The sequence below is a fragment of the Silurus meridionalis genome, chromosome 2 (genome assembly GCF_014805685.1).
Source record: "Silurus meridionalis isolate SWU-2019-XX chromosome 2, ASM1480568v1, whole genome shotgun sequence".
Taxonomy (NCBI): Eukaryota; Metazoa; Chordata; class Actinopteri; order Siluriformes; family Siluridae; genus Silurus; species Silurus meridionalis.
The window spans coordinates 29,138,632-29,164,043 of record NC_060885.1 but is presented as its reverse complement, the minus strand read 5'-3'; the positions used below and the strand labels follow the sequence as shown (position 1 = coordinate 29,164,043).

The 25,412-nt window shown below is 37.5% G+C and overlaps 1 protein-coding gene across 3 annotated transcripts in view; it reads left to right on the top strand.

The window, feature by feature from the left end:
- Nucleotides 1-2,884: 2,884 nt before the first annotated feature.
- The window catches only part of LOC124396611 (junctional adhesion molecule-like), a 49,308-nt gene continuing 26,780 nt past the window's right edge, over nucleotides 2,885-25,412 (top strand). Inside the window, exons 1-13 of one of the 3 annotated variants that reach the window (XM_046865779.1) lie at nucleotides 2,886-3,372; nucleotides 3,649-3,993; nucleotides 4,121-4,477; nucleotides 5,922-6,278; nucleotides 8,397-8,752; nucleotides 9,224-9,325; nucleotides 9,413-9,505; nucleotides 9,600-9,692; nucleotides 13,107-13,181; nucleotides 13,647-13,747; nucleotides 20,430-20,525; nucleotides 22,754-22,830; nucleotides 23,600-23,770. In XM_046865779.1, the coding sequence (XP_046721735.1) occupies nucleotides 3,324-3,372; nucleotides 3,649-3,993; nucleotides 4,121-4,477; nucleotides 5,922-6,278; nucleotides 8,397-8,653 (1,365 nt within the window). In that variant the 5' untranslated portion in view covers nucleotides 2,886-3,323 and the 3' untranslated portion in view covers nucleotides 8,654-8,752; nucleotides 9,224-9,325; nucleotides 9,413-9,505; ... (4 more) ...; nucleotides 22,754-22,830; nucleotides 23,600-23,770. Of the gene's footprint in view, nucleotides 3,373-3,645; nucleotides 3,994-4,120; nucleotides 4,478-5,921; nucleotides 6,279-8,396; nucleotides 8,753-9,223; nucleotides 9,326-9,412; nucleotides 9,506-9,599; nucleotides 9,693-10,557; nucleotides 13,013-13,106; nucleotides 13,182-13,646; nucleotides 13,748-20,429; nucleotides 20,526-22,753; nucleotides 22,831-23,599; nucleotides 23,771-25,412 lie in introns of those variants that run through there. The other 2 variants (XM_046865766.1, XM_046865771.1) reach the window with 2 other exon arrangements.

Sequence of the window (25,412 nt, the reverse complement as noted above, 5' to 3'; positions counted from 1 at the left end):
ACACCCCAAATATATACATATATACACACAGAGGTGGAACGTAACAAATTACATTTACTTGCATTACTGTAATTGAGTAGATTTTTTGTGTACATTTTTAAGTAGTTTTTAAAATCTTCAATTCAACTTTTATTTAAGTATGTTTTGTTTCAAGTTTTGTACTTCATTATATTTAAAATCATATCCATAACTGAGTAAAAAATAAATAAATGCTGTTTAAGCTAATGTCCACATTTCCTCTGGAGCTGCTGTTGTATGAAACTTATTATTCACTCTTATTATCATATTATCACTCTAATTAAATAATCCAGACAGTGTTTGTGTATGAGAGACCATACAATGGTGTCAATTGCTTTACTGTATACAGTATGCATCATTTTAGTTAATTTAATAAACTGTTAAAATGTAGTTCTTTGTCTCTGAATACACAATAATTATTATGCTTATTCAGAATGATTGTTGTTACATGTGGCAAAAATATCAGATAATTGGGGATGGGGCCTTGGGGCCACAAGGAGCCCAGAAACCCTAGTGGTGCCCGTGGACACCAGTGATACGACCCAGCTGAGAGCTAAATGTTGTTAAATTATTATGGAACAAACCCCTGGACATACAGAATTTAACCGACCATTTTGACTTCAAGTGCAGGAAACGCAACAGCTTTATTATGCAGTATGTGCTGTGTTTGCCAAAGGTGACAGAACTGGCAGCTTATAATTACTTGTCATTAAACCTGTGCAAGAATTTTGAGCTCAGATATTGATACTTATATCTTTAAATAATTGTTGTACTGTTGCATCACTGTGTGACATTGATAATGTTGGTTAGCAGCAGAATTGGAAATGAACGGAGAAATACCTAATACAAGCGCACGTCAAAACTTGCAAAAGAAAATTGAACTTTAATTTGTAAAGGTGTTCATTTAAAAACAACTAGTTTAAGATTTGTATGCCCTTGTCCTTTTTGTTGTACACTGGAGTCCTCCACCCCACTCATGCTGCAAAAAAGTTACTAAATTTTACTTAAGTTTTTTAATTTACACTAAATAAGCTCCTTAAATTATCTACTTTTACTTGAGTAGATTTTTCTGGTAACTTTACTGTTGCGTTACCCATGGTAATCAATCTATTTAAATCTATGTTTGAAAAAAGGCAATAGAAAAAAGAAAATTAGGTCTCGCAGTTAACTTTATTAATGCAGTTAAGCCGGGTCGCACTATATATATATATATATATATATATATATATATATAATCATGGCCCATATTCAAACACTCAAACATTTTCCTTTATAGGTTTGCTCAATCTTTTAAATAATTCTTATTTAGACTCTCCTGTATATTATAGTATTAAATTCCAACTCATTTTGCTGTGGAGTTTTTGAGAAAAGTAAAGGCAAAATCACTCCAAACATCAGTGTATTTTAAGCCATGTTCCATATTCAAACACTTTTAAAACATCTTTACTGTATAGTGTATAGTTTGAGACTATACAGTAAAATGTAAAAGCAAAATCACCTTTATTTTACCGTCCTTAAAATCTTTGCTACTCAGTGAGACTGATTATGCCTGAATTCATTTTCAGGTCGTTCTACTGTAGAATTTTTAAGAAACATAAAAATCAGTGCATTTGAATCACCGTATTCAAACACTCATTAGACATAGGTTTGCTCAATCTTTTAAATAATTCTTATTTAGACTCTCCCTCTATATTATCTTTTTAAATTTCAAGTCATTTCACTGTACAGTTTTTGCGAAAAGTAAAGGCAAAAATCACTCCACACATTAGATCATATTTCAATTATATTCCATATTCATACACTCTTTTAACAATTTCCTTGATAGGTTTGCTTATTCTTTTAAATAATTCTTATTTAGACTCTCCCTGTATATTATAGTATTAAATTCCAACTCATTTTGCTGTGGAGTTTTTGAGAAAAGTAAAGGCAAAATCACTCCAAACATCAGTGTATTTTAAGCCATGTTCCATATTCAAACACTCAAACATTTTCCTTTATAGGTTTGCTCATTCCTTTTAATTTTTATTCTTATTTACAGTTATAAAATTTGAAGTAATTTTACTGTCATTTCGCAGTTTTTGCGAAAAGTAAAGGCAAAATCACTCCAAACATCAGTGTATTTTAAGCCATGTTCCATATTCAAACACTCAAACAATTTCCTTTATAGGTTTGCTCAATCTTTTAAATAATGATTATTTACAGTGTCCCTGTCTCTGTCTGTCTCTGTCTTTAGAGTGAATGTGGAACATGATTGAAAATGCACTGATGTGTGATCGTGCCTTTACTTTTCTCAAAAACTGTAAAGTAAAATGACTTGAAATTTAAGAATATAATAGACAGGGAGACTCTAAATAAGAATTATTTAAAATATTGAGCAAACCTATAAAGCAAAATGTTTTATGAGTGTTTAAATGTGGAACATGATTGAAAATGCACTGATGTTTAGATTGATTTTGACTTTACTTTTCTCAAAAACTCCACAGTAAAATGAGTTGAAATTTTATATAGTAATAGACAGAGACACTCTAAATAAGAATTATTTAAAAGAATGAGCAAACCAATAATGGAAAATGTTTTATAAGTGTTTGAATGTGAAACATGATTGAAAATGCACTGAGAGTCTTTTTTTTTTTTTTTATAATGCCTTTCTGAAGCGTCTTTACTAATATTTTGACCGCGGCCACCTCCCGTACCGTAAGTACACGACTAGATGCGCAATACAAAGGAACGTGTGGCTGGATTAACCGTGTATTTTCAAGATGCTGCTGGTTTAACCGTATTAACTGTATAAACTCCGCACACTTCTAAACTGAAGCTGCTGAGCTGGCACGGCTGTGACATACTTCTGCATTTGACATACAAATATCAAGCCCTTTTTTGTTTTGGTTTTACTTTTTTCCCCTTTCCGTGCATCCATTAAGAACAGAAAAATACCCTTTTTCCTGTAGTTTGGTTCTGGAGTTTCAACTTCTCTTTCTTAAACGAAACTTGATCTTTTTAACTTCCATGTTTACTGAGACCGAATCCGCTTGTCTGTTACTTTGCTTTTAATTTTTTTTGTGTTATTGCACTGGTTTTTGGATTCTGATCTGGTATTGGATTAAGGAATGTTTTTCTGATTTTTTGTTGCTCTGATTACTGGTTGGAATTTATCAAATGTCTTTTCATACTGTGTTTTGCGTAATTCCGTTATGTGCATTGAGGAACCGTTTCTGATCTCCTGCTTACCTGACCATGTAATAAATAACTTTTATTAAAATATCTATACCATCCCACTGATACACGAAGAATAAACTGGTCGCAACATGTATTTCTCAGTGTTGTTAATGTTTGTCTATGGTGTTGGACATGAAGGTAAGACTTTTTTATAGCTTGCATTATTAAATTACTCATAATGTAAAAATTGCTGAGTAAATGTATACTATTTTGTTTGCATTATATGATATGATTTTTGTTATAATTGAAATACAGTAGGTCTAGAAATTTGTACATTTAATTTAACTGATTAATTCTTGGAAATCACTGTAACTTTGTTTGCCTCAATTAATCTAAAGGGAAACAATAGAAACTTTGGACAAATTCTTTGTTTCTGTACATACCTGTTCCTTGTTTACTTTGGTATTAATGCAGCTCTTCGAGTCCATGGCCCCTCAGATCCACTAGTGGCTCAGCTGGGAGGATCAGTGCTCCTGCCATGCTTTATTGAAAGTTCACTGCCGTTAGAAGATCTCCAGGTGGAATGGAGAAAGATGGATTCAGATTCTGTAGTGAGCCTCTTCCAGCAAGGAAAAAGCAGACCAGATCTCCAGACTCAGGTGTTTAGAGACAGAGCTGGGTTTTTCCCAGATGAGGTCTCAAAAGGGAATTTCTCCATCTTACTGAAAAATGTAGTTAAAGAAAATGCTGGAGTTTATAGATGTCAAGTCAACACAACCCAGGACACTGGTGAGGTGATAATGGAAATTAAAGAGATCAGTAAGTAATGTAAAGTAAAACATTTAAAATGCATAATTTGTACCAATATGTTCGTCATTTTATGAAACACATCAAATCCACTACTACACTTTGTATTTACTGTTATTATAACTTTGTGTCATTGTAGAGCATTTTGTGGTGAAAGGGGCAGACCATGCTGTCTTTGCCCGTGACGGTGAGGATGTCATACTGAACTGCTCTGTAGATTCCCATGTACCAGCCAGTGAGATTGAAGAAGTGACCTGGAAGAAGACCGATGGAGACCAAGACATCCTTGTCCTGCTTTATCAAAACAGTGAAATATTCCCAGATTCCTCACATGAGAGTTATCAGGGAAGAGTTGATTTATTTTCCTCTGAAATCTCTAAAGGAAACTTCTCACTACAGCTGAAGGATGTAAAGATGGAAGATAAAGGAGAATTCACATGTGAGGTCCACACTAGTGACATGTCAGCAAGGACCACTGTGGTACTGCATGGTGTAGGTAATGTACCTGGTCAAAATCACTAATAACTTTGTTATACAGTACAGACCAAAAGTTTGGACACACCTTCTCAGTTTTCTTTATTTTCATGACTATGAAAATTGTAGATTCACACTGAAGGCATCAAAACTATGAATTAACACGTGGAATTATATATGGAATTATATACATAACAAAAAAGTGTAAAACAACTGAAAAATGTCATATTCTAGGTTCTTCAAAGTAGCCACCTTTTGCTTTGATTACTGCTTTGCACACTCTTGGCATTCTCTTGATGAGCTTCAAGAGGTAGTCACCTGAAATCGTCTTCCAACAGTCTTGAAGGAGTTCCCCGAGAGATGCTTGGCACTTGTTGGCCCTTTTGCGTTCACTCTGCGATCCAGCTCACCCCTAAACCATCTCGATTGGGTTCAGGTCCGGTGACTGTGGAGGCCAGGTCATCTGGCGCAGCACCCTGTAGCGTCTGGCACAGGTCATTTAGACTTCATGTCCCAGGCATTCCTTTTAACCTATGACATCTTTACCTCAATCAAAAGTTGAAACTTTTATTGGGGGTAATATAGTCGTAAAGTGCCACACTCCCCCTTTTTAAAGACACAAACCGGACCAGACCCTGAACTCCTGTTGAGTTCACCAAGACCCCCTAATCCTAAAACACACAACCACACACAACTGGCTCCAGAAGGTCTGGATCCTACCACAAGACGAGATAACCCCATGCAGGTTCTCTGTTGACCGCATAGAGACCGCGACCATAAAACACCCACACATACACAATGCACACACACACACACACACACACACACACACACACACACACACACACACACACACACACACACACACACACACACACACACACACACACACACACACACACACACACACACACACACACACACACACACACACACACACACACACACACACACACACACACACACACACACACACACTGGTATTAATGCAGCTCTTCGAGTCCATGGCCCCTCAGATCCACTTGTGGCTCAGCTGGGAGGATCAGTGCTCCTGCCATGCTTTATTGAAAGTTCACTGCCGTTAGAAGATCTCCAGGTAGAATGGAGAAAGATGGATTCAGGTTCTGTAGTGAGCCTCTTCCAGCAAGGAAAAAGCAGACCAGATCTCCAGACTCAGGTGTTTAGAGACAGAGCTGGGTTTTTCCCAGATGAGGTCTCAAAAGGGAATTTCTCCATCTTACTGAAAAATGTAGTTAAAGAAGATGCTGGAGTTTATAGATGTCAAGTCAACACAACCCAGGACACTGGTGAGGTGATAATGGAAATTAAAGAGATCAGTAAGTAATGTAAAGTAAAACATTTAAAATGCATAATTTGTACCAATATGTTCGTCATTTTATGAAACACATCAAATCCACTACTACACTTTGTATTTACTGTTATTATAACTGTGTCTGTCATTGCAGAGCATTTTGTGGTGAAAGGGGCAGACCATGCTGTCTTTGCCCGTGACGGTGAGGATGTCATACTGAACTGCTCTGTAGATTCCCATGTACCAGCCAGTGAGATTGAGGAAGTGACCTGGAAGAAGACCGATGGAGATCAAGACATCCTTGTCCTGCTTTATCAAAACAGTGAAATATTCCCAGATTCCTCACATGAGAGTTATCAGGGAATGGTTGATTTATTTTCCTCTGAAATCTCTAAAGGAAACTTCTCACTACATTTGAAGGATGTAAAGATGGAAGATAAAGGAGAATTCACATGTGAGGTCCACACTAGTGACATGTCAGCAAGTACCACGGTGTTACTGCATGGTGTAGGTAATGTACCTGGTCAAAATCACTAATAACTTTGTTATACAGTACAGACCAAAAGTTTGGACACACCTTCTCAGTTTTCTTTATTTTCATGACTATGAAAATTGTAGATTCACACTGAAGGCATCAAAACTATGAACTAATCCTAATCCTAAAACACACAACCACACACAACTGGCTCCAGAAGGTCTGGATCCTACCACAAGACGAGATAACCCCATGCAGGTTCTCTGTTGACCGCATAGAGACCGCGACCATAAAACACCCACACATACACAATGCACACACACACACACACACACACACACACACACTGATACAATAAAGCATTCCTTTTTCTAATTAAACAAAATGAATAAGATGCTCCACACCCACGACATTAACCTATACTTGTATGTATCTCCTTTATTGTTCATAGTTGTACGCTAAAGATCCTATTAATGTAACTCTATTAATGTGTCTCTTCTATTAAGGCTTAATTGACTTAAAATTATCTGTTCTTTACTTTCCTGACAAGGGTGCATTTCATTTGATCAGAATACGACATTATACTAACATCCGTTATACGTTAATTACTGGTCCCAGCACGTTAATGTATACCTGTTCTAATGCTGTATGTCCTTTTAAGGCCTGATGTCAGAATTTATACAAAATTATCTGCTCTTCACTTTCCTAATGGAAGTGCATTTTGTTTTGTGTTTTCATTCTTTTATCAGAACATAATGTTGTAGTAACATTAGTTACACTTTGACTACTGATCTATGTATGTAATATACGGCTGCCGTTATGCCATCAATCCTCTCGTGTTTAGTATCCAAATGACCACAAAATTACATGTAACTTACTTTTCAAACTATGGTACATTTTATTGGATCAGAAAAGTCACCATACTGTCTTAATACACTTCAGATAAAACTTTAAAGTTCTATAATCCAAACCATGCCCACAGACACATGGAACAATGGGGAGTTTTTCCCTCCAAAATCTCAACCCTTAGTATTGGCCGTTCCCCCAAAGATGGGTGGAGTTCGAGACCTTTAAAATATCACGAACACCACCAATCGTTGGTCAGACGTACGAAACAGCTTGGAAACGACTCCCTCTTTCTTCAAGATCTTCCAGCAAGCTTCACTTCCAAGAACAACCACCGCTCTGATCTTCAGGAGAACCTGGAAGAACATCTGACCCCACCCTAACTGGCTCTTCAAAGATTTCCTTTTCGCATCCGGACTCTTGCGCAACAAGCCAATGCAAGTAACCGTTTCCTTTACCAACGAATTTAGATGCGTATTTTAAGTCTTAGTAAATCTTAAGGTGAATTTAAATTCCTGTGACGATTTCCCAGTTAGGGTGTGCTTAATTTTGAAGCTGAAGCATTTCCATCCATCCCCTTTCCTTTAACTCTTTCTTGTTTCTTTCTCTTCCTTCTTTCCTAGTTTTAACCTTTCTTTATTTTATTTTTGTTTTCTTCATTTCTTTGTTTGTTCGTGTAGCTAGTTCTTTGTGTGTTTGTCTCATTTATTAAACGCCATATTTTTCACAAATGATTGCCTCTGAGTACATTCGCAAAGTTCCTGCAATATCCGGTCTGAACTACTTGCTCTTTTAATTTAATTTAAGGTATAAAGTAAAAGGGGGGTTACGTCTTTCTCGGCCAGGGAGATACCTCTTTTATAGAATTAATATAAATTCTACTGTCTGTTTGGTGGACGAACAGACAAATAAGTGTAATGTTAATTCCATTACCGTCAATTCAACTTAACTTAAATATTTAGGAGTAACTATAACCTGTTATAATTACTTATAAATATTAAATTTTCTTTGCGAGCTAAATTCGCTACAACCCCATCACTCTCCTTCTTGGTCAAATAGCCCTTGATGCCTTTAGTGTGACTCTACAATTTTCATAGTCATGAAAATAAAGAAAACTCTTTGAATGAGAAGGTGTGTCCAAACTTTTGGTCTGTACTGTACATCTGTTTAAACAGTCCTGACACAGTGAAATAAAATGTTTAGGATGAGATTAAGAAACACCAGAGGACAAGTTCAGAGATTTACACATCAAATCAACTACTACACTTTGTATTTACTGTTATTATAACTTTGTCCATGTCCTTGTAGAGCATTTTGTGGTGAAAGGGGCAGACCATGCTGTCTTTGCCCATGAGGGTGAGGATGTCATACTGAACTGCTCTGTAGATTCTCATGTACCAGGCAGTGAGATTGAAGAAGTGACCTGGAAGAAGACAGATGGAGACCAGGACATTCTTGTCCTGCTTTATCAAAACAGTGAAATCTTCCCAGAATCCTCACATGAGAGTTATCGGGGAAGAGTTGATTTGTTTCTTTCTGAAATCACCAAAGGAACTTCTCACTAAAGCTAAAGGAGGTAAAGATGGAAGATAAAGGAGAATTCACATGTGAGGTCCACACCAGTAATATGTCAGCAAGGACCACTGTGGTACTGCATGGTGTAGGTAATGTACCTGGTCAAAATCACTAATTACTTTTTATACATCTGCTTTAACAGTCCTGCCACAGCTAAATGAAAAGTTTAGGTTGAGGTCAAGTCAAGTAGAGTTTATTTCTATAGCGCTTTTCACCACAGACATTGTCTTAAAGCAGCTTTACAGAAATCAACAGTTAAGGTGAATGTTCTGCATTTATTCCTGATGAGCAAGCCATGGTGAGTTTAAGATACACCAGAGGACAACAATTCAGAGCTTTAAACATTGTAACCATTTCATTATGACATGCTTGTTTAAATATGAATCTGAATCTGAATTGCTTGAGTCAAGCAATGTATTTCATCTTTGATAAGGAAGAAGGAATGTGATCTTTCATTTTTTTGCTGATGAAGTGATGGGAGGGCAGCCATCCAGCAGCATTTTTATGAATTTTGTTTAGGGTCATTCACAGTTTTTATTATTCATGTCCCTTTGCTACAGGTTTCTCTGCATTACATGTACTAATCCTGGTGTTTTGCTTGATTGCACTATTGCTGGCAGTAGGTTTTTGTTGTCCTGTTTTTAACCTCCTGCGAAAGAAAGGTATTCAGAGTACTATTTATCATTTTTTTCTTGAAAATATCAGTTGCAAATAGAAGTATAAATATAAAGTTTTTCCCTTTTTCTTAGTTGTTACCAAAAAGGCCATGAAAATACACATTTCTTTGATCCTTTGTCCAAATATTTGCATGATTGTCGCTTTCTGCTTGTGGGCGAAGGAAGGTAGGTGTTTTGCCCTATTTTTAACAGCTATGGCAGCTTTCATATGGTAATCCCAGATCCCATGCTGACATTGGTGCGATTTATTTTTCCTTAGGGTTCCTGTTGGAGGTTATTACTTGTTTAACTGTCACTATCATAAGACCCATCATGCTGATAAAAACTTCTTTGTATATCAACAGATTCCCAAGTAAGCCAATAAGAATTATTTTAATTAATTATCGAGATGGTGACATGTATATAGTGTTTGTAGATGTATTCTGCACAAAGCACAAAAATGCTGTGAAATAAGGATGCTCTTAAAAATAGAAGTGTTCATTTATTTTTATCATTTAACAAAATAGAAAGTAAATGAAGAGAAGAGAAAACCTAATACAATCGTTATTTTTAGTGTGACTACCCTTTGCATGCAAAAGGGTAGTCCTCCTAAGAAACTCCTAAGAAATTTCCCCACTGTGGGATGAATAAAGGTTTATCTTAAACATCATCAATTCTTCTAGGTACACTTGCACACAGTTTTAAAGAAACTTAACAGGTAGGTGGTTCCAAACATCTTGGAGAACTAGCCATATATTTCCTGATGTAAGCTGCCTCAAATCCTTCTGTTTTTTCATATAATCCCAGACAGACCTGATGATGCTGAGATTAGGGCTCTGTGAGGGCCAAAACCATCACTTCACAAACTCCTTGTTTTTCTCTACACTGAAGATAGTTCTTAATGACATTAGCTGTATGTTTGGGGTTGTTGTCCTGCTTCAGAATACATTTAAGGTCAATCAGACACCTCCCTGATGGTATTGCATGATGTATAAATATCAGCTTGTGTTTCTCATTATCGAAGACACCATTAATCCTGACCAAATCTCATATTCCATTTGCGGCATGCTTCACTGTCGCCTGCAGACACACTCCAGCCCTTTTGCAAACAATTTGACTGCTATAAAATGTTTACTGATCAGTCCATAGCACCTGCTACCATTTTTCTACAGCCTAGTTTCTATGTTTTCATGCACAGTTGTTACTGTAAAGTCACTTAACCTTTTCTCAAAATGTAGGTAAATATTTTTGGCTGCAACTCTTGACGAAGATGAAGACCACATCTGGCCAGACTTTAATCTCCTGTTGGTAGGCCATCTCCTTGTTGGAGATCTGGCACACCACAACAGTGTCATCAGCAAACTTAATGATGGTGGTGCAGTTGAAAGTGGCCACACAGCCATATGTATACAGTGAGTACAGCAGAGTGCTTAAAATACAACCCTGAGGAGCTCCAGTGCTGAGGGTGTGAGAGAATGAGGTGTGTTTGCCCACTTCTTCAACTTGTTGTCTGTCTGTCAGGAGGTTGAAGATCCATTGACACAGGGACAGGCTGAGTTCCAGAACCTCCAACATAGAGATGAGTGTGGGGGAAATAAGATGTTAAATGTTAAACTGTAGTCCACAAACAGCATTTTCACCTAGTTCTCTTTATTGTAGTTCAGGTGTCTCATTGTTGTGTGGAGAAGATATGTAATGGCGTTCTTAGTAGAGTGATTTCAGTGGTAAGTGAACTGTATTGTATTCAGAGTGTCTGGTAGAGAAGCAGTGAGGAAGTCTCTGACCAGTCTTTCATAGCACTTCATCACTACTGCTGTCAGGGCTATCAGAGAACAGTCTTGGGTCCCACTGGCTGGATCTTTTCTGCTGGCACTGCTGGACATATTCCAGCATTCCAGCATTCCATATGGTCAATGGTGGATATTTCATAATTCTTTGTGCTTTTTCAAAATAGTTTGAACAGCACATGATGAAACTCTTTTTTGCTTTAAAATATTTTCCTTGTAGAGACTTTCTGATGCAGTATAACTACCTTGTGTCTTATTGCTGTGCTCTGTGTTTCCATGGTGTATGACCTGTGATATGAAACTGTCTTCTATTGTCTTCTATCTTCTATACCTCACCTTGGTAGCAGAGTTTGGCTGTTTGTTACCCAGTTTGAAGCCTCCTAAAAAGCTATTTGTGTTTCAGTTAATTAACTGTTTCAACTACAAAGTGAACTAAATAGAATTGAAATTAGCACCTGCTTTGTATAATTATTAACCATAAACCTGACTCTGATCCTATAAAATTCCTCACTTTGTGCAAGTGTACTGTACAAAGTGTGAAACTGTAGGAATTTAAAACCAAAGAGTATTTACACCAAATATTGATTTGAATTGGATTTCTCTTCTGCTAATTTACTTTGTTTTTTGTTTTAATTGATCATTTATTTCATCACAACTGCCTAAAGCTTTTGCACATTACAGACTGGACAAATGTTTTGAGAATGACACAAATATAAATTTTCTCAAAGTCTGCTGCCTCAGTTTTTATTTACATAATTTGATTTAGTAATTTACATATACTCCAACATTTTATGACGAGTGATCAGCAATTAACTGCAAATTCCCCTTTCCATGAAAATGTACTTAACTACTAGGATTGACCCTAAATCAAGCATTTATCAGATCACCAAGAACTTAAAGAAAATAAGTTCAATTGTAGTGAAGAATGCTTCAGGGCAAAGACTTTTGGAGGATGGTCTATTAAGGCAACAAAGAAGCCACTTTTCATCAGAAAACACTTCAGGGACAGACTGGTATTCTACAAAAGGTACAGGAATTGGACTGCTGAGGACTGGTGTGAAGTCATTTTCTTTGATGAATCACCTTTCAGATTGTTTGGGGCATCTGGAAAAAAAGCTTGACCAGAAAATAATAGGTAAGCGCTGTTATCAGTCCTGTGTCATGCCAACAGTAAAACATCCTGAGACCATTTATGTGTGAGGTTGCTTCTCAGCCAAGGGAGTGGGCTCTTTTCGGCCAGGGGAGTGAGCCATAAACAAAGAATGATACAAATACATCCTCTAAGAGCAACTTCTCCCAACCATCTAAGAACTGTTTGGTGATTAATAATGCCTCTTTCAGCATGATGAAGCACCTTGCCATAAGGCAAAAGTGTTTACTATGTGGTTTGTGGAACAAAACATCAAAATTTTGGGCCATGACTAGGAAACTCCCCAGACCTTAATCCATTAGAGAACTTGTGGTCAATCCTCAAAAGAGGTGGGTGGACATACAAAACCCACAAATTCTGACAGGCTACCAGCAGACAGGATGTGGCCCAGAAGTTGATTGACAGCATGCCAGAACAAAATGCAGAGGTCTTGAAAAAGAAGGGTAAATACTGCAAATATTGACTCTTTGCATAAGCTTAATGTAATTGTCACTAAAAACCTTTGACACGTATGAAATAATTCTTTCTTTCGGCTTCTCCCATTTGGGATCACCACAGCGGATCATCCGTATTCATGATCCGCATTTTCGATTTGGCACATGTTTTTACGCTGGATGCCCTTCCTAAGGCAACCCTTCCCATTTATCCGGGCTTGGGATCGGCACTAAGAGTGCACTGGCTTGTGCAATGAAATACTTGTAATTATACTTCAGTATACCACAGTGACATCTGACACAAAGAACTAAAAACACTGAAGCAACAGTCTTGGCAAAATTGTTTAATTCTCAAATCTTTTTGCCTAGGCTGTACTGTGTGTGTGTGTTTGTTTGTTTATTTATTTATTTCACAGAATTCTTTCAAAAGGCAGTGAAAATTTTGGCTGTTCCACTTTACCATTTAAGTTTAACAATGGGTGCATATTCCCGTAAGTAAAACAATGTTGACATTGACAAATGTATGTCTACCATTTATTATTATGTGTCTTCACATTGTACCAGTCAGTACGCATCAGTACATTTCCAGAGGACACTGCGCTTTCCCGTTTTCTATGTAACAAAGACAAGCTGCATTATTTGCCTTATAACAGATTCCTTCAAATCCAGAAAAGGCAGGCAATGTACATGACTTGAGAGGGATTGGTATTTGTTTTTAGCAGCAGGTTGGCTTTGGGGACCAACTTGTAGGCATTTGGGAAGAAACAGTTGTGAGAGCCCTGTCTTTGGCCGCATTAGGCTTAGAGAAAACTCTGTTTGGGGGAAACCACATCGGTCTCAGGCTGTAGCCCTTTGTAGTGGCCCACCACTTCACTGCAGCCCCAGAATGGAGCTCTTAATGTTGGGCTACTTCATCCTCTAAAATATGTCTAACTGTCATGACTTCCAAATTTCAGACACTTTCAGATCTGTGGCCATTTCGAACATAACAATTTTGGGAAAGCGGTTGTTTTGCGCTTAGCTCTCCCGGGACAGTGGACATATTTTCCACTAGGTGGTAAGAATGCCTTAGTCACTCCTTGCCAGATTATCTTTGTTGTCTTTAGCTCTAAAATCTTCTTGCTATTCTGCCTGACTGCCTTTTTGTTGCCGACCTGTTTTTTCTTGGACCTGAAGCCACTCTCTGCCTGCATTGCCCCGATTCTCGGTTTAACCCTGACTGCTGTAGATTACTCTGTCTCTGCATGAATTGCCCAATGTATTAGTATTAGATTTATTGGACTGTGTTTTCGGACTTTGTTCCTGCCAACTTCACATTGCTCCGTTTTGAATTTAAGAACCGTGTTCCTGGTCTGTGTGATTGCGCTGCATGTGGGTGTGTGAGTTACCAGCTGTGTGGAACACTTTTCCGTATTTCCTGCTTTGTCCACTTATTTGAGACTGTCAAACTGCACCCCTGTCTCCACCCTGCATTTTGGTCCCTTCACAAAACATAAAAATTTTGGGCCATGACTAGAAATCTCCCCAGACCTTAATCCATTAGAGAGCTTGTGGTCAATCCTCAAAAGAGGTGGGTGGACATACAAAACCCACAAATTCTGACAGGCTACCAGCAGACAGGATGTGGCCCAGAAGTTGATTGACAGCATGCCAGAACAAAATGCAGAGGTCTTGAAAAAGAAGGGTAAATACTGCAAATATTGACTCTTTGCATAAACTTAATGTAATTGTCACAAAAAACCTTTGACACGTATGAAATCATTCTTTCTTTCGGCTTCTCCCATTCGGGGTCGCCACAGCGGATCATCCATATTCATGATCCGCATGTTCGAATTTTGCACGTTTTTACGCCGGATGCCCTTCCTAAGGCAACCCTTCCCATTTATCCGGGCTTGGGATCGGCACTAAGAGTAATACTTGTAATTATACGTCAGTATACCACAGTGACATCCGACACAAAGAACTAAAAACACTGAAGCAACTCGCAATTCTTGGTGAATTTGTTTAATTCTCAAATCTTTTTGCCTAGGCTGTAGTGTGTGTGTGTGTGTGTGTGTGTGTGTGTGTGTGTGTGTGTGTGTGTGTGTGTGTGTGTGTGTGTGTTTGTTTGTTTGTTTGTTTGTTTGTTTGTTTGTTTGTTTGTTTGTTTATTTATTTATTTATTTCACAGAATTCTTTCGAAAGGCAGTGAAAATGTTGGCTGTTCCACTTTACCATTTAAGTTTAACAATTGGTGCATATTCCCGTAAGTAAAACAATGTTGACATTGACAAATGTATGTCTGTTTACCATTTATTATTGTGTATTCACATTGTACCAGTCAGTACGCATCAGTACATTTCCAAAGGACTCTGCGCTTTCCCAGTTTCCATGCAACAAAGACAAGCTGCATTCCTGCACAGATTCCTTCAAATCTAGAAAAGGCAGGCAATGTACATGACTTGAGAGAGGATGGTATTTGTTTTTAGCAGGAGGTTGGCTTTGGGGACCAACTTGTAGGCATTTGGGGAAAAACAGTTGTGAGAGCCTGTCTTTGGCCGCATTAGGCTTAGAGAAAACTCTGTTTGGGGGAAACCACATAGGTCTCAGGCTGTAGCCATTTGTAGTGGCCCACCACTTCACTGCAGCCCCAGAATGGAGCTCTTAATGTTGGGCTACTTCATCCTCTAAAATATGTCTAACTGTCATAAATTCCAAATTCCAGACACTTTCAGGTCTGTGGCCATTTCGAACATAACACTTTTGGGAAAGCGGTTGTTTTGCGCTTAGCTCTCCGGGACAGTGGACATATTTTCCACTAGTTAGGAATGCCATTCTTAGTCACTCCTTGCCAGATTATCTTTGTTGTCTTCAGCTCTAAAATCTTCTTGCTATTCTGCCTGATTGCCTTTTTGTTGCCGACCTGTTTTTTCTTGGTCCTGAAGCCACTCTCTGCCTGCATTGCACCGATTCATGTTTTAACCCTGACTGCTGTAGATTACTCTGTCTCTGCATGAATTGCCCCGCATATTTGTATTAGATTTATTGGACTGTGTTTTTGGACTTTGTTCCTGCCAACTTCACATTGCTCCGTTTTGAATTTAAGAACTGTGTTCCTGGTCTGTGTGATTGCGCTGCATGTGGGTGTGTGAGTTACCAGCTGTGTGGAACACTTTTCTGTCTTTCCTGCTTTGTCCGCTTATTTGAGACTGTCAAACTGCACCCCTGTCTCCACCCTGCATTTTGGTCCCTTCTGCCAGCCTTGACCATATAATCTGGCCATAAAAAAATATAATCCCTGTGGATGCTCAAATTTTTCAGTCCCACCTCATCTCTCATAAGCAGTGACTTCAGGGCACATCCGGCTGACTCGGATTATATGTTTTGTGTCGGAACCCACAACGACAATCATGCCTGCTCCTTCCTCACTGATTCCAGCACTGGGGCAACCTTTCTCGTTCCCCTTCAAGCAGACAAAGGTAGCCTGCTCATCTCCCTAATTTTTTGAGCAACAGAGAAATGGGAGCACCAAACAGCCATATGTTCTAGAGTCATCTCTGTCCAGACCCATGGAGATTGGTCACCGCTGCCTTTCACTGTCTGAGAAGGAGAGACGCCACACCAAGGGGTTATGTTTATATTGTGGAGAGGTGAAACATAAGAGGTGTTTATGCCCAGCAGTAGACAGAGCTTGTTGATTTCATCTCCAGATCATGTCAGTCAGTCACACGAACATTTCTACGGTCCTACAGCCGCTTCTGGATCGGAGCCATCTTGCTTCTTTATAAATAGGCGCCGGCTACATGTACTCGCCACCAGATTATCTCATTCGGCTCCGTGCTTCGTTTAAGACCTTCCAGGTTCCAGGGATTTGCGAATTTATATCGCGATTCATTAGAGGACACAGTTCCAATACAGAACTACCCAGTTAGGGAACGTAAACTCCTGGCTATCAAGCTCACCTTGGAGGAAAAACCCTAACCCCATTTTGTCGTAAGGACCACCCACCGCGACCTGGAGTACCTGCGCTTTGCCAAGTAGATCAAATTCCATCAAGCCATGGGTATCTTACCATTTCAACCACCTACAGCTACCAGCTGTTGCTGTTTACCACCGAGAAATTGCATCTGCACTTGCCTTGTTCCAGCGCTGTCGCCACAGTTGGAGAAAGGCCTAGATCGCCTCCTCAAGTCTTCCCGCAGCTATGCCTGCTATCCACAGACGTCGGCCGGCACCCCATACCATGTACACCGAAAGGTGTGGCTCTTCATCCAGAACTTATCCCTCATGGCCATCTGTAGAAAGCTTCCCCTATGGCACCACTATTTAAGTTCCAGTTTTTGAGCTTATCTCACAAACTTTTGTTGTTGCCATGCTAATTTGTTGCTTTTCCTGCCAAATCTTGTTTGTACTGTCGTCTGTATGTTTAGCTTTGTACTTTAGTCTTTTAAATACTCCGTTTTTATACTTTGCAAATTAAAAGTCTGCACTTGCATCTGCTGCCATTGCCTCTATTATATTATATGTGCAAATTGTGTGTGTGTGTGTGTGTGTATATATATATATATATATATAAATATATATACACACACACACTGAACATCAAAATTAGAGAACAATTTATAAACAATTAAACAATTCTGAAATAATGTCATCTTCACTGCTCAACAGTTGAAGGAGTTTTTGTCTTGTCTATACCATGCTACCAGAACACCTTTTCCACAAAATAACTAAGGCATTTAAAAAAAAAAAACATTATTTTGCAGAAAACACAGTGATCAAAATTAGAGAACACTTTCAGATACCTCCCAGTTATTGGTGTTAATCTGGCACCTGGTGCTAATTTCCTTGATTATCTGTCAACCCCTATTTAACTGGCAGCCTAACTTCCAGTTTCACTGACTCTGCAAGATGGTGGGTTGTTATAAAGTTACTGAAAGCCTCCGGCAGCAGGTTGTCCAGATGAAGGCCAAAGGGATGACCCTATCAGCCATAGCAAGACAAGTTGGTCGTTCCAAATCTGTGATTTCAAGAATATTGAAATCTTTACAACATCACAAACTCATTCAAGTCTGCCAAGAAGGCTGGTCATCCACGGAAGACAAATACAAGAGAGGACAGGATACTGCGGAGGATCTCAATGGGCAATCGTTTCCACACTGCAGCTGGAATTGCTCACCAGTTCAGCGCTGAACAGGGTAAGGATCTGTCTCGTCATACAGTGTCTCGACGTTTAAGAGCATTTGGACTGAAAGCCTTCTCTGCAGTGACCAAAGCTCTCATTAGCAGAAAGAATCAAAAGGCTAGACTAAGCTTTGCTGAGGAGCATGTTGTGTGGACAGAGGAGAACTGGTCCAATTTTAATTTATTTGGGTCCGATGGTAAACATTATCTTCGGCGACAAACTGGAGAAAGACTGAACCCAAAGTGTGTAAAGAAGTCAGTGAAAAGTGGAGGAGGAAGGGTCATGGTTTTGGGCATGTTTTCTGCATCAGGAGTTGGGCCTCTTATACAGCTACATGGCAGAGTGAATGCAAATGTTTATCAGAACCTTCTTCAACAACATATGGTCCATGTCACACAGCAAAACAGGTAAAGCAGTTCCTTAAAACTGAAAACATTGAAATGATGACATGGCCAGCCCTGTGTTCTGATCTCAAACCAATAGAGAACCTCTGGAAAATCCTTGGCGACAAAGTTATGGCTAAGAAACCCACTACAGTCACCGAACTGTGGAGGAGACTGGAAGAAGAGTGGAACAAAATCACACCAGAGCAGTGTGAGAGACTAGCGCTGTCCTGTGGCCGCAGATGTGCTGAAGTCATTCATATATATATATGAAATATATATATGTATGCATGTGTGTGTGTGTGTGTGTGTGTGTGTATATATATATATATATATATATATATATATATATATATATATATATATATATAGTGGAACCCGGTTATGTCAATGTCCTAGCGGGTTGCCAAAAAGCATCGAGGTAACCGATGATCGAGATAAACGAAAATCAAAATGGCGGCAATATATTAACATGCTTGAAATTTCTTTATGTACATGATGTGCGTTAATAAATGAGAATGTGCATGCAAGTTTTTTTGAAGGGGTTTTTTACACAACAGCGTTGCCGCGATTTGTTTGATGAAGGCATGCTATAAAAATACATACAGTACATGTTTATCTGTCAGGATTTCACCTGCCATGCACCCTTCGGCCCCCTTCAGCGTGTCAGGTGCTTTCTCGGCCGCTTTCTCTGAAGCTCCCGGCTTCAATCGCGCACATATGGTGCATCATCATCATCACCAGCTCCTATTTAAACTTCCACACTCTCACTGTCCGTTATTGTTGGTATATGTTGGTTCACTGCGGTCGTTGTTATCGCTCATGCGTATCCCGGTACGTGCCTTCCCACCGGCACTCTCTCAATGGCTGCTCTTTTCTTCCCAAAGCGCACCATGATTCCCCGATCCTGTTCATTCTATGATTTTGGATGGTCATCACGCGCCTAAGCGGCTTCGCCTCCGTTCATCGCATAACATTTAACAACAAAAGGCATATGTGCACTAACTAACAGCAGAGATTCACCAGTATACAATACAACACCTGTAGCAGCTGTAAGCCTTGATTTTTCCGCCACTTCGCGAGTTCTTCTGCGGCTGCACCGAGATAACCGACGTTAAATGGCAAATTTTTCCCCTTGTGCTCCACATAACCGATAAAAATGCTTAGAAAAGCAAGAATTTGGCGGTTCCACTTCAAAACGTCGACTTAATAGGGTTGTCGAGGTAACCGATGATCGAGATAAACGAAAATCAAAATGGCGGCAATATATTAACATGCTTGAAATTTCTTTATGTACATGATGTGCGTTAATAAATGAGAATGTGCATGCAAGTTTTTTTGAAGGGTTTTTACACAACAGCGTTGCCGCGATTTGTTTGATGAAGGCATGCTATAAAAATACATACAGTACATGTTTATCTGTCAGGATTTCACCTGCCACGCACCCTTCGGCCCCCTTCAGCATGTCAGGTGCTTTCTCGGCCGCTTTCTCTGAAGCTCCCGGCTTCAATCGCGCACATATGGTGCATCATCATCATCACCAGCTCCTATTTAAACTTCCACACTCTCACTGTCCGTTATTGTTGGTATATGTTGGTTCACTGCGGTCGTTGTTATCGCTCATGCGTATCCACGTGCCTTCCCACCGGCACTCTCTCAATGGCTGTGCTTTTCTTCCCAAAGCGCACCGCGGATTCCCCCCGATCCTGTTCATTCTATGATTTTGGATGGTCATCACACGAACAACAAAAGGCATATGTGCACTAACTAACAGCAGAGATTCACCAGTATACAATACAACACCTGTAGCAGCTGTAAGCCTTGATTTTTCCGCCACTTCCGCGAGTTCTTCTGCGGCTGCACCGAGATAACCGACGTTAAATGGCAAATTTTTCCCCCCTTGTGCTCCACATAACCGATAAAAAATGCTTAGAAAAAGCAAGAATTTGGCGGTTCCACTTCAAAAACGTCGACTTAATAGGGTTGTCGAGGTAACCGATGTCGAGATAACCGGGTTCCACTATATATATATATATATATATATATATATATATATATATATATATATATATATATATATATATATATATATATATATATATATATATATATATATATATATATATATATATATATATATATATATATATATATATATTTTGTATTAAAAAATTTTTCTGTCTCTAATTTAGCTTTTTTTATTATGCGGACACAGAACATAGCAGAAATATACATCACAGGACTTACAGTCTTAGCAGTGTTGTTTTGCATCAGCGCTGTTGTATTAGGTAAATAATAACATACTATTCAATTCCTGCATTTCTTTATTGACCAGGTTTAATTTCTCTTTTTTTTTTTTTATAAAGAAACATTGTTGCTACACATTTTAAACATTCCCAGAACTTTATGTTGGTACTTTAACTTATTACTACCTGCTTCAAATACATTGTCACCCTTGATTAAATAAAATATTTAAAAAACTAATGAATGTATAAGGTAATGACTTGGTGCACTTAACATTTAGAAGCATTTTATATACTGTATGCATTGAGACATAAAAATATAATGGTACACAAAAACGAATATCTTAATTTGGAATGCTTCTATAACATCTAACATGGCTAAAGATGGTTGTAACAAATGTTAGACACTCTTCAATCTATGATAAAAAGAGTTAAAAATAGGCTACAATGTAAAACCATCACTGGTACGTTTTAATATTTTATCAATTCACAGCCCTAATAAATTGTCAGTAGTTAACTTGTCATTAAGCGTAACTTATTTGCACATTTTAATCTGTTCTAAATGTACCTTAAATGAATACTTTTCAAGTTTTTAATACTCTAATCAACATGGCATGGACAAATATGGATGCTTTATGCAGATGTATGTTTATTATTACTGTAACCAAACTCAACATAGAACATCATGTCACAATATTCTTGTAAATGCTTTATGGTGTTTTAATTTATGTAAGTCATCAGGACACCAAACAGAACTTTTTTTATGTTTCCACACGGACGGTATTAATTGCTGGATATTTGCATCATGCAAATTTTGGTGCTCGATTTAAACATTGGCATCAGTAAAACAAATGTTTAGTGATTAAAAATTTTTTTTTGGAGAGTTTATTTTTATTACCGTAATTTCCGGACTATAAAGCGCACCCATATGTAAGCCGCACCCACTGAATTTGACAAAGTGATTTTTATTTTGAACATAAATAAGTTGCACCTGTCTATAAGCCGCAGGCTGTCTACACTGAAACTAATAAACTTTACACAGGCTTTAACAAAAGACAGTGTCTGTTACACGGTGTAACGGGTGAAATATGTTGTGGCTCCTTTAAGAGCAGAGCGGCATTTTGGGAATAGCCTGCCGCCGCATTTTTCCGCTATTACTGCATGTGTGCAAGACCGAGAATATGTCCTTATTATTTTCTGATGCTCATTTCTAAGTTTCTTTGATTAACCCGTAATGCTGTTGCCAAGAAAAATAAAAAAGCACGAGTTTTGGAAACCTGTCTGTGCTTATATGATTTCTGTTGCAACTGGAGTTAGCGAGCTCTCCCTTCACCCAGACTCAATGCGTTACAACGGCTTGTATCTAAACAGTAGGCGACCAAGAAAGTCACTGTTCACTGTATTCCTCCTTCCTTTCACAACTATCTTTTGGCATTGTCGTGCTTCAAAACGTGGGAAAAAGGTAGCGGCTTATAGTCCGAAAAATAGGGTATATATCTGAGTAAAGAGAGGATGTCATGAAAAATGTGTGTTGGATTGAGGTTTTAATTTCGCCTTTTTAATATTTATTTATTAATGTTTCTTTTATAAAAAATAAATAAATAAATGGTCACAGAAATGAGTGCTGCATTAATCATGTCATTCATTGAATATACAGTATTTATACAGTACAGACCAAAAGTTTGGACACACCTTCTCATTCAAAGAGTTTTCTTTATTTTCATGACTATAAAAATTGTAGCGTCACACTGAAGGCATCAAGGGCTATTTGACCAAGAAGGAGAGTGATGGGGTGCTGCGCCAGATGACCTGGCCTCCACAGTCACCGGACCTGAACCCAATCGAGATGGTTTAGGGGTGAGCTGGACCGCAGAGTGAACGCAAAAGGGCCAACAAGTGCCAAGCATCTCTCGGGGAACTCCTTCAAGACTGTTGGAAGACCATTTCAGGTGACTACCTCTTGAAGCTCATCAAGAGAATGCCAAGAGTGTGCAAAGCAGTAATCAAAGCAAAAGGTGGCTACTTTGAAGAACCTAGAATATGACATTTTTCAGTTGTTTCACACTTTTTTGTTATGTATATAATTCCATATATAATTCCACGTGTTAATTCATAGTTTTGATGCCTTCAGTGTGAATCTACAATTTTCATACTCATAAAAATAAAGAAAACTCTTTGAATGAGAAGGTGTGTCCAAACTTTTGGTCTGTACTGTATATATAATACTTTTAGGGAAAAGATATGATTTTAAATCTTTTCACAATGCCTTATAGCTGTCTTTGGTCTCCGGATGCATCTGACTTTGTGTCTAGAAGTTCTGATTGGAGCACTCCATATGCCAGTTGGGAGTGTGAGTACGGTTATATAATAATTTCATTATATTCATATGATGTCATAAAACAAAAGTACAGTGCATTTAGAAAGATTTCAGGCCCCCTTCACTTATTAATTTTATGTTGCAACTTGGTACTTCAAATTGATTTTTTTCCTCATTAATCTCGACTCAGTACCCCTTAATAAAAAGTGAAAACAGAATTCTTGAAATGCCTGTAATTTTTTTATTTTATTATAATTACAAATATAATACATGCACATGCATATTCAGACTCTTTGTGGAAAAGTTGATTGATTGGACATGATTCAGAAAGGCACAGACCTCTATAAAAGGCCTCACAAATGATGCATATCCGAGTAAAAACCAGCAAAAAGGTCAAAAGAATTCTAAGACAGGATTGTCACAAGGCACAGATCTGGGGAAGGCTACAGAGAAATTACTTATGGTCAGATCTTTTCAGACGCCAAGAACTGCTCGGCAGCATAGCAATAAACCTTCTAATCTGAGGAGAGCATCTCTTTAATCTGAGGAGAGCATCTCTTTAATCTGAGGAGATAAGCCATCTGTTCATCTGCCCGCTCACCCATCCTTGAGCCCCCTCTTTCCATCCTGGGGAAATGGCCGGGTCATAGAATGGTGACTTATAATTCCCGGAATTCAAGCTAATATACTTGCATAATGTAACAATTAAATTTTACCTTCACATGTTTGGTATCATGTCATTACATGTTTTGTATCATTGCTTGGTTTTTACAGATATTCTCAATAAATACTTGTTCCACAGTGCTCAGGACCTCAGCCTGGCCTGTAGATTCACCTTCAAACTTAACAACCCTAAGCACACAGCAAAGACAACACAGGTGTGGCTTAGGAACAACTCTGTGAATGTCCTACAGTAGCTCAGTCAGAGCCCTGACATGAACCTTATTAAACAGCTCTAGAGAGACTTGAAAATGTCTTTCCACCGACGCTCCCCATCCAATCTGACCCAGCTTGAGAGGATTTACAATGCTGAATGGCACAAAATCCCCCAATCAAGGTGTGCAAAGCTTGTTGCATCATAACCAAAAAGATTTGCCAAAAAGCTGCCAAATTTGCTTCAATTTAAAACTGAGTTAAGGGTCTGTATTCTAATGTACATAAGTTTTATGTAGGTTTTTATTATTATTATTATTATTATTATTATTATTATTATTATTATTATTATTATTATTATTATTATTATTATTATTATTATTATTATTATTATTATTATTATTATTATTATTATTATTATTATTATTATTATTATTATTATTATTATTATTATTATTATTATTATTATTATTATTATTATTATTATTATTATTATTATTATTATTATTATTATTATTATTATTATTATTATTATTATTATTATTATTATTATTATTATTATTATTATTATTATTATTATTATTATTATTATTATTATTATTATTATTATTATTATTATTATTATTATTATTATTATTATTATTATTATTATTATTATTATTATTATTATTATTATTATTATTATTATTATTATTATTATTATTATTATTATTATTATTATTATTATTATTATTATTATTATTATTATTATTATTATTATTATTATTATTATTATTATTATTATTATTATTATTATTATTATTATTATTATTATTATTATTATTATTATTATTATTATTATTATTATTATTATTATTATTATTATTATTATTATTATTATTATTATTATTATTATTATTATTATTATTATTATTATTATTATTATTATTATTATTATTATTATTATTATTATTATTATGTGGAAAAGTTGATTGATTGGACATGATTCAGAAAGGCACAGACCTCTATAAAGGCCTCACAAATGATGCATATCCGAGTAAAAACCAGCAAAAAGGTCAAAAGAATTCTAAGACAGGATTGTCACAAGGCACAGATCTGGGGAAGGCTACAGAGAAATTACTTATGGTCAGATCTTTTCAGACGCCAAGAACTGCTCGGCAGCATAGCAATAAACCTTCTAATCTGAGGAGAGCATCTCTTTAATCTGAGGAGATAAGCCATCTGTTCATCTGCCCGCTCACCCATCCTTGAGCCCCCTCTTTCCATCCTGGGGAAATGGCCGGGTCATAGAATGGTGACTTATAATTCCCGGAATTCAAGCTAATATACTTGCATAATATAACAATTAAATTTTACCTTCACATGTTTGGTATCATGTCATTACATGTTTTGTATCATTGCTTGGTTTTTACAGATATTCTCAATAAATACTTGTTCCACAGTGCTCAGGACCTCAGCCTGGCCTGTAGATTCACCTTCAAACTTAACAACCCTAAGCACACAGCAAAGACAACACAGGTGTGGCTTAGGAACAACTCTGTGAATGTCCTACAGTAGCTCAGTCAGAGCCCTGACATGAACCTTATTAAACAGCTCTAGAGAGACTTGAAAATGTTATTTGTTTATATTCAAATTAATGTGTATATTTACAAGGACATTTACAAGATTATTTTAAATAAGCTCTACATCGTGAGGAAAGGTCGGCTAAAACAATTAAAAGAGTTGCTAAGCTTTTTTCATGA